Source organism: Pempheris klunzingeri, chromosome 17 (assembly GCF_042242105.1).
Source record: "Pempheris klunzingeri isolate RE-2024b chromosome 17, fPemKlu1.hap1, whole genome shotgun sequence".
NCBI lineage: Eukaryota > Metazoa > Chordata > Actinopteri > Acropomatiformes > Pempheridae > Pempheris > Pempheris klunzingeri.
In genome coordinates this window covers 21,945,572-21,955,556 of record NC_092028.1, presented here as the reverse complement: position 1 = coordinate 21,955,556, position 9,985 = coordinate 21,945,572, and the positions used below count along the sequence as shown (strand labels likewise).

The following is a 9,985-nucleotide window of genomic DNA, read 5'->3' as shown; positions in this document are numbered from 1 at the left end:
CATATTTCTCCCTTTTTCTCGTCTGTCTGATCTCGTAGGTAATTCGCTGTAAATGGCTCTTCAGGCAGCACGCGGACGTCCTCTCAGCGGTTCCACGTCTGGCGCTCGGCTCGCCGCTACCTGCTCTGCAGCTTGAAGACACTGGCGCCCTGCAGGGCAGCAGCCATCAGAGAAACTGAATCTGGCATCTGCCTGCACCTCACAAACTAACTCCAGAGGAATTCAGCATCAAAGACACTGAGCCTTTTGCATTAAGCATATGGAAGAAAACTTGGAACAGATTGTATGTCTTTCCAACTGCATTTCCTACCCTGGACAGCATGGATGCTCTTTTTGAATCAGGTTGACTGCCTGTCACCTCATCCCCTCCTCCCTGTCTCTTCAGCAGAGGGAGGGTGGGGGATTGGTGTGGCATCCCCTGCCCCTCCTTGCACACTAGGCTAGTCTACCCAGGCGCCATAGCAGTTGCTCTTCTCCGTTGCCTTGTGCTCCCACTAGCTCCATCCCTACATTCCCCCGTTCCCTCTCCCTCTTCATGAAATCCTGCAAGAGCCTCAAGGAAGAGGTTTCCGTCCCCAGCCTTGGCGGGATGTCACAGGAGGAAGGACGCAGGGCGCCAGTGTCGCAGTCTTATTTCCACTCCCCTAACCCAGATCTGGACCTGACAGGAAAGCTTTATAAAAGGGAGGTCGGTGGTAAGCCTTATTCTGTGTTGGTGGACAATAAAATGGCAGCCAAAGCGTCGATGGGAGATCAGAACATTGGTCAGCTGCCCACTCAACATGTGACTCCACAGCAGCATCAGCAGTATTTCAGAGAGGGAGGAGCGGGGCAGGAGGCGGGGACGCAGGGCTCCCAGCCCGGCAACAACGGCACCTCTGACGACACTGAAGACGACGAGGACGATGAGGAAGAAGAGGATGAGGACGGGGAGGAGGAGGCCTTCAAGCGTGAGCAGATCATTGTGGAGGTCAACCTGAACAACCAGACGCTTCACGTGTCCAAGGGGGACAACAAGACCGGAGCTGCAGCGGACGACTCTGAAAGAGCCTGCAGCGACGATGACGACGAGGATGATGAGGAAGAGGAGGAGGACGAGGAGGAGGAAGAGGAGGACAGCCCCGACGATGAAGAGGAGGAAGATGAGGAGGAAGATGAGATTGAGAGTCGAAGAACGAGGTCCAAGAGGGCCCGCCGGGGCTCCAGCAGCGCCGCGGCTCCCAGCCAGCCGCGGAGGAAAAGCCTCCGGACGGCTCTGAGCGCCGCCGCCGCCGGGATGACCACCAGGGGCCGGAGGAGGCGCATGGAGCCGCCAAAGAGCAAGCGCAGGTCGGCCAGGTCGGCCCCGTCGTCTGCTGGTGCCACGGCGACGGGAGGGAAGGCCGACGTGGAGGAGAAGGAGATGCTGGCGTGTGAGAAGTGCCCCCGAGTGTTTAACACGCGCTGGTACCTGGAGAAGCACATGAACGTCACACACAGGAGGATGCAGATTTGTGACAAGTGCGGCAAAAAGTTTGTCCTGGAGAGTGAGCTGGCCTTACACCAGCAGACTGACTGCGAGAAGAACATCCAGGTAAAGAAAACCTCTCCTCCCATCATGTTCTAGTCAGCAGAGCTTCTCAGTCACATCTTTCTACTGAGAGACTTCAGGTGCATTGATGCTTTAACCTGATTTTTTTAGTCTAATGTCTCCGTGCCTGCTGACTACAGTCGACATGTGTGACGTAGCTGCTGCTTTTCTGATTTCCCTTGGTGTGTAGATGAGTAAAAACTAGACTACAGTGCAGGTTTGATCTAAAGTGAGAAGATAATTTAGTTTCAGACAAAGCAAAGTGTGATTTCACTACGTTACAAAGTCTGCAGCCAAAATACTGCTTAATGATAGTTAATGGTATTAATGATGATTAATGATTCTGATTCCACGTGTGAGTTATTGGTCGTATTTAAGCTGCAGAAGGAACCCGACGGGGTGAATAGACTGAAAAGTTAAAAGCATTGCCCTCAGACATCAAACACATCTGCTTCGACGGATGATGACACAAGTGAGTTCAATTCGGTTTCACTTCTGTAAACCTGAAAGTGTGACTGAGCGTGTTAATACCCGGGGGGGGATGGCTGTTTTATTTAGCCTCCTTTAGCATCTTCAGTTAGTTTGTGGGTAAATCTTCGCCCAGCTGGTCAAACCTGCCGAAACCGAAATGTGGAGCTGTGAAGAGACGAGTTCTGAAAAGTTCATAGACTTTCACATGAACTGACACAAACCTGACTGTAGTTTTAAGGGAAAGATGTCAGTCTGTTTGTAATATTCATTAATTATAATGATATCTGTTTATATATATGATACTGCAGGCAGAACAGCTGTGCATGGAAGTTACGTCTAGTTGCTTATTAAGCAAATCAAATGCATAAAGGACCCATTAAGTGACTCCAGATATTATAAACATCCATAGAAATCATTCCATCGGACACATTCATGTTTTATTTACAGTGAATTACAGACAGATTCATCCAAATGAAGTGCAAATAATGAAACACGAGCTGGTCCAAGTGTTGTAGAAGAGCTGGACTGTTGAGGTCTGACAGTTGGTTAATTCTCTGGTTGGAGCTCATGTCATGGAGACAAAGGATCACACCAGAGTCCGGAAAGAACTCATCAAGGATGGGATACAAAAATAAACGTCCCTCCAAGTGCAGTGGGGTTATTTTAAAATGACGGCACAGTGTAAATCTGTGTAAACAGACTCCCTTAAACACTGAGGGTCTGTGTGATAAAGTGTGAGCGAGGCTGCCGGCGGCCCCGTGGCGGCTCCGACGCTTCAGGGCGCAGACGGCGTTCACAGCACGCAACTGTGTCCTCAGCGCTTCGCCATTTTTATGGCTGCACACAAAAAAGAGTCTGTTGGTGGAGAAGTGGTTCACATGATAGCTTGGCCAGCGTCAGCCAGAAGGCATGTGTGAGCTGGTGAAGAGAAGTGGGATTCTCTTTGAGATGAGATGAGATAGAATGAGCGGCTGACGGCTAAGCTATATATTACATACTACAGGCTGTGGGTATGTGCCCCCCCCCCCACCCGGGGGCTGACAGAGGTGCCAGAACAACTGATTTATTTTCCAGCAAGACCTCAGCCCCCCCATGTTGATACTGTGCTGCGGCCGAGGGTCTGAACTTCTATCTGGGGGAGAATTTGTGCAATTTTAGAAAAAGAAAAACTTTAGAATTCAGCTTCCAGCTGCAAAACTGATGCTGATTCACAGACCGGCAGTCAAAGCTGCTTCTACTGAGCATCGACCAGAGAGGGACTGGATGCTGGACGTCTCCCTCTTCTGTGAATCACTTCCAGAAAACAGGATGAGGTCCAGGAAGGTTGAACACGTCACACCAGCTCAGTTAGTGTTGATGAAATCTCCACGTTTCCTCTGTTTTCTCCCCTGACGCCGTCTGAGCTCCTTGTTCTGTCACAGATCCTCTACATCAGACCCATCCTGGTTCCCCCAGCAGAGGGCGCTGCAGTATAAAGAAACAGCTTCGGCCACCGGGTTCATATGCTCATATTTATCAGCAACATTTAGATCTTAATGATGTTTTTTTTTTTTCCTGCTTGTGTCCTTTAGTGCGTCTCCTGCAACAAGTCCTTCAAGAAGCTGTGGTCGCTGCACGAGCACATTAAGATCGTGCACGGCTACGCAGAGAAGAAGTTCTCCTGTGAGATCTGTGAGAAGAAGTTCTACACTATGGCTCACGTCCGCAAGCACATGGTTGGTAAGTGGTCGGCCCCACGTCCCACACTGGGGGGGGGGGGGGCACACGGCTCTCACCTCAATAAGACGGAGCTGGACACAGTTCACTCTGTCTTCACTCCCATCCAGCTGTTTGAAACCTTTATGTCCTGATCAGGGGTCTCACTTCTGTTTCCCTCTTCTCTCTGTGTCTCCTCTCCCAAACCCAGCTCACACTAAGGACATGCCGTTTACCTGTGAGACGTGTGGGAAGTCCTTTAAACGCAGCATGTCCTTAAAAGTTCACTCTCTGCAGCACTCTGGGGAGAAGCCCTTCCGCTGTGAGGTAAGACGCTCGCTGTGCTCTAACGTGTCTCGTGCTCCCTGGAAGTGACCGCCGGTGATCAGGTCTTGGCTCTTTGCTCACATTGAGGCCACTGACACATGGGGGGGGACACGGTCTGAAAAACAGCTACAACTACTAAAAGGCTTTAGGAGGCCGAGCAGCACCTCAGCAGATCCAACAGGACTGATTTATTGATCAGGTGGGGCAGGAGTCAGGGCGTCATCTGTCTCCCCCAGCCAGGAAAGAGAAGGGCTGAGGTCAGCCAGTTTAAAGTAGGCACCATCAGTGTCCAGGCCAATCAGCAGGTGGACAGCACCACCCTCAGGCAGGGAGGGGGCACAGCAGGTTCACACAGTCCTTCAGTGTGATCAGGGTCAGCGTCACACACACACACACACACACACACACTCACACACCGACTGTCTATGAGCATTAAAAACATGGTCGTGTGTGTGTTTGATGCCTCCACCTGCGACACCAAGACGCTTTTAGAGCGAGATGTTACCATGTAAACACACGACTGTTCTCACCAGGACACCTCATTCTCTAATGCTTCTGTTTGCTTTCCTGCTTAAAACTCTCCAGAACCACTAAGTCAGGAGGTGAATATTATTCTGACGGTCCGCAGTAAAGACCATTTACCAGCTGAACATCACAGTCTGTGCTCGTGCTGCTCCACTGCCTCTGTGCACAGCTGCATTCAGCTCTCAGGCCGCTCGGCTGTTTGCACAGAGAGACTGAAGGTTGTGGTTTTGATGGATTTAGTCTTGTGTTCCTCCAAAGGAGCCTCGAGGTAGTTTTCCCTCATGAGTTTGAGCAGAGGAGCAGCTGAGTCTGTGGTCTGACCAACCCAGAATAGGTGTTTCAGGGGGGGTATTCACATCAGGATCATACAGAGACGTGTCAAATATTAACAGTCCTCACCCACACAGTCACCAGTTAACAGGAACGCTCCACACAGGTGGAGCTTTAACAGACTCCCCAGGCCTGGTGGTGGTCGGTGAGGTTATCCCTCTCCTGACGTGTTAATTCAGGGGAAGTCGACAGAACGGGTGCTCTGCTCCCACCCCGGGGCCTTTTTAACGTCCGGCTACTGGAACAGACGCCACACAGGAACATGTGTGTTTGGGTGGAGCTGCTCTAATTAAACGTTTGAAGTGATCCTGCACAGTAACATGTGATTACATGCTTATTAAGGCTGTGTGTAATGTATAGGCCATTCTGTAGGGCCATATGGAAACTCCTCTCCTCCTTCCCACAGACGTTTATTTAGCCAGGTGGAGCCACGGAGATTATAAATATCTCAGTGGAGGAAAAGACTCGACCGAGAAACCCTCACAATGCAAACATGCAGTGTGGTGACGTGCAGCTAAATAATTGGGTTATTGTTGCTCTCCTGCTGTAACATCGTCTCTGAGACACCATGTTCATCATGTGAAACCTTCCTCTTTGTGAGGACACATGTGGACACATCTGTAGATTAGTGAATTAACCTGTTTGGGGCTGAGCTCCCTCACCTGCAGCATAACGACTTCAGTCTGACTGTAAAGATTCAAGATTCAAGATGTTTATTTGTCACGTGCACAGTAAAAAACACGGTGGTAACACTGAGCAATCAAAATCTTACTTTGCTCGTTTCCCTCCACACAGACAAAAACAATTATAAATAAAAAACAAAGGCAATTTACAGAAGAATAATTTAAGAAGAAAAAGAAACAAACAGTGTATTGGAGTTTGATTGCAGTTCACCAGTGCAAGAAAATAAAAAAACTCAAGTATTTACAGGTTGCAGAGGTAATGTACAGTGTAGTAAATGTACAGTCCTGATTTTCCAGCTGGAGCAGAGCGTCTGTGAACAAGATAACTTGCACATATGTACTTTTGTTCAATAATGGTTGTGTGTGTGTGTGATCTGTGTGTGTGATCTGTGTGTGTGATCTGTGTGTGTGTGTGTGTGTGTGTGGTGTGTGTGTGTGTGTGTGTGTGTGTGTGTGATCTGTGTCGTCTCCGCTGCAGAACTGTGACGAGCGGTTCCAGTACAAGTACCAGCTGCGCTCCCACATGAGCATCCACATCGGACACAAGCAGTTCATGTGCCAGTGGTGTGGCAAGGACTTCAACATGAAACAGTATTTCGATGAGCACATGAAAACACACACAGGTGAGGAATCGCTCCAAACACACCTGTTTCTGTTTGTGAGGAGCTCTGGGATGTTTGTGCTCCAGATTACTCACTAAATCTTTGGACAGACACTCGAGGCTGATGTAGAGACGTCATTCAGGAAACAAGCCGGCCGTCACTACTAACAGAAAGTGAGAGAGAAGAGTGGTGGCGTGTTTGAGTTCCCTTCTGGCTAAACATGAGGAAACAGCAGAGCCTTTCTATGTTGGGAGCAGGCGTGTCGTCGCTCTGGCATCAGTCCTGCCTTCCCTTCCCTCTGCACCTCTTCTCTTCAGTGTCTGCAGCATCACAGTCGAACAACACGGCGGCTCGACAAACGTATCTTATCAGAAGTTACACTTTTCTTCTGCCTGCTGCAAATCTAAGCACAGAGATCACACGTACAGTGTCTGCACATGAAACCGTCCGTAAACAGCCGTGTTTCTGTGTTTCTGTGTTTCTGGGCTCCTCCAGCGAGCCGAACACCAGACGGGCCCTAAAAGAGAGAGAACATTACAGTGCAGGGAGGCTTGGCCCACTTGTTGTAATGAGAGGGATGTTCTGCTTCAAAGAGGAGCCTCACAGACGTTGTGGCCTGTAATGACTACCCGCACACATGCTGTATTACATGCCTCTGATTTTCAGTCTCTGCTGCGTTGCTATTTCTACGGCCAGGCTGAGCAGCGCAGCCCGTCTCTGTTTTTCTGTCGTGGGAGGACACGCTGCTCTCCGTTGGCCCTCGCGGTTCTATTTGTGATGTGTAATTACACTACCCTCTCCTCTCCCTGCCGCTGGCAACCAATTTAGCCTCCTGCTAGAGGAGACACACCCAGCCGAGCCCTGTAATAGGCAGCACACATGTTCAGCCCAGACTCACAAAGTTTGGTTCGCTGCACGCACGTTTCTCCTGTTTTTCTTGGGAGTGTGATGCAACCATTTCACAAGACGAGCACATTAGCCGTCGCCTTTTGATATCCATTTGGTTTGGAGGAGCTTCACACGTAACGTGCCAGGAGAAGGCATTTACGGAGCCCTTCAGCAGCCTGGTAATAGACGGCTGTGTGGGTGGTAGCAGGCACATTCAGCGGCTCCATGGAGGGAGGTTAATGAGAGAGGCATTCCAACGGAGCTGCTGTTGTTCACTTTCACATCTCCTCTCCTCCAAGTGTGAATTGTAATGGCTTCCTGCGGAGTGGGTGGGTTGACGGCAAAGACCCTCAATTCAAGATGGAAACTTATTAGCATTTTTAAAATAGAAGCTTTGCTCTCTGCAGAGAGAAATGGTTAAAAGGAAAAAGTTAACTTTGTCATTTAGAGCTTTAATCAGCTGATGATCTTCACATGTGATAACAAAGACTGTGACTCTGCTGCTTTGTGCTGTTTCCCTCCTGTCGTCTCACACTCCACCCTCTTGTTTCCTGATCTGTGCAGGAGAGAAGCCTTTCATTTGTGAGATTTGTGGGAAGAGCTTCACCAGCCGGCCCAACATGAAGCGTCACCGGCGCACCCACACCGGGGAGAAGCCGTACCCCTGCGAGGTGTGCGGCCAACGCTTCCGCTTCTCCAACATGCTCAAAGCACACAAGGAGAAGTGTTTCCGGGTCACCAGCCCCGTGGTCCTGCAGACCAGCGGGCCGCCTGTTCCTGTCCGCATCTTTGCCAACACGTTCTCCTCCTCTCCCTCCCCCTCTGGTCCCGGCCCCTCGGCGGCCTCCCCGGCCACCACCTCGGCCCCCCTGGGCCTCGGCCCGACGGGAGGACCCGTGCCTCCGCGAGGCCCCGTGGGACACGCGTTCTCCCACGTACAGCTCCACTCGACCCCCTCCCACCATCACCCCCACACCCCGACACCCCAGCAGCACCTCTCAAACGCACCCCAACACGCCCCGCCTCACTCCCACCACCACCTGTCCGTGCCCCCAGTCTCCCACCTGCCCCCGCCCCCGGCCCTTTTTAAGAGCGAGCCCTTAAACCACTGTGGGCACGAAGACAGCAGCTACCTGCACCACATGGCCCCCCCTGACAAAGGCCCCGGGGCCCCCCAGCACCACTGAAGCGAGCTCCAGCTCTGCAGGCCCACACCACGCCGCCTTCTTCCTCCTCCCCTCGTAGTCCTGCCTGAGTCTCAGCTGGGACCCCCTGGTGTGGGGGTGCTCCTCTCAAACAGACTGACAAGGCCAAGCTAAACACACACACACACACCTCTGCATGTGTGTGTGTGTGTGTGTGTGACATTCAGACCGACGCACACGTTATCTAAGTGAGACTCTTCTGGTCAACTGACAAAGATTTTCCAACCTCTAGAGTTTTTTCTTGAACATTTTCTTAGTAAATCTACTCGACCTGGTCTCTGAGGGGGGGTCGGCCTGAACATTGGTGGGTGTAAAGTGTCTCCTTCATCTGAAGCTGCTGATGGACGTCGCCGTCGGGCCTCGTGGATCATCGACGGGCGGCGTCGTTGAACTTCCCTCTTCGTGTCAAGTTGACTGGCGGTTGCACATCGGTCAGGACTGCAGGTCCTCCCCACCACAGCAATACACACCCTGCTCCCCCAGATATTCTGCAGAGCCTCGGCCCCACAGAAACGCTTAATGAATGTTGCAACTGGTTCTACCTGAGCCGTTCTCTGTCCTAAGGCCTTCTGTCGGAAGGACAACAGCAGTAGTGCAAGATGCAGTGCCATAGGTTACAGACGGGGGGGGGGGGGTTTCTAAAGGACATTGGAAAACAGGTTTTGTAAATGATTCGTTGGATCTAGACGGTCTAGATTCAGATCACGGTTCAATGGTGCTTTCCATTCCAGTACATAACATATTTCTTAATCTTTCTTTTCCATTTGATTTTCCAGAAGTGTTAAACGTTCTTATCACAACACGACGTGCTCCGTGTCACCCACATGTCTGCCACTCTGGGTTTTCTACAAAGGATCTGAGGTTTGACGAGATGTTCTGTGGTTTAAGAAGCTCACGTTCTGCAGAACATGCCGTAGGAACACACACACACACACACACACACACACTTCCTCAAGCACACACACACATGCAGAAGACAAAGAGCATCCGGTCACTGATCTGCTTCCTGTGATCGGTGCAGCCTCAGCTTTCAGTACTGTCGCTCTTAGATAACAGATGACTGTCAAATACTGCCACTGTGAGGGGCCACACACACGGCCCCATCAGGATCTACCCCACCTCCCTTCGCTGCTGACGAAACGATACGGGTTACCATGCTAAAGGTCATTCAACACACACGCAGTACACACACACACACACACACACACACACACCTGGGACCTTTTTCATCACACTTCTTAACAGGCAATTATGCATATTCCTCCCAGCCTGTGTTCCACGGTTTGGTGTGGGGGCGCTGTTGTCACGTAAAGGTTTGCTCTTCACCGTACTGACACACTCGGATCCACGCAGGCGAAGACGCGTCTCAAGCTGTTGAATGTTGCCTCGGCAGAACGATGGCTGCTGAGTCGTCGGTGTGTGATTTTCTGTTCTCTGATCATTCGCTCAGTTTTAAGCTAATGAATGGTTCTGCAGTGTAGATATATACTGTTGTTAGCACATGATAGGAAATGTCAGGATAAGAGGCGGTGGTCATGCAACTCCCAATACTTGGAATTCTTGTATAGATAAAACGTTCAGTGTGATCTAGTCTGCGCAAGAAATTACATTTATTAATGTAACAGCCGATGGAGTGAATGTTTTTGTTGTTTTAATGGAGGCGTGAATGGTTGGATTTGGGTCGGCTGG

The 9,985-nt window shown here is 50.7% G+C and overlaps 1 protein-coding gene across 1 annotated transcript; it reads left to right on the top strand.

Annotated features, from left to right (window-relative positions):
* Nucleotides 1–511: 511 nt before the first annotated feature.
* znf652 (zinc finger protein 652) lies at nt 512–8,408 on the top strand. Its single transcript, XM_070848630.1, has 5 exons — nt 512–1,573; nt 3,613–3,760; nt 3,948–4,063; nt 6,080–6,224; nt 7,656–8,408. Exons 1-5 carry the CDS (start codon nt 536–538, stop codon nt 8,276–8,278), a joined length of 2,070 nt encoding a protein of 689 aa, XP_070704731.1. The 5' UTR covers nt 512–535; the 3' UTR covers nt 8,279–8,408.
* Nucleotides 8,409–9,985: the final 1,577 nt, after the last annotated feature.

Excerpts from the sequence above, each read along its gene's own strand:
- znf652 (XM_070848630.1), top strand. The coding sequence starts at position 536 with ATGAAATCCTGCAAGAGCCTCAAGGAAGAGGTTTCCGTCCCCAGCCTT. Across the intron at positions 1,574-3,612 it reads ACTGCGAGAAGAACATCCAG|TGCGTCTCCTGCAACAAGTC; the intron begins GTAAAGAAAACC and ends TGTGTCCTTTAG. Across the intron at positions 3,761-3,947 it reads CGTCCGCAAGCACATGGTTG|CTCACACTAAGGACATGCCG; the intron begins GTAAGTGGTCGG and ends TCCCAAACCCAG.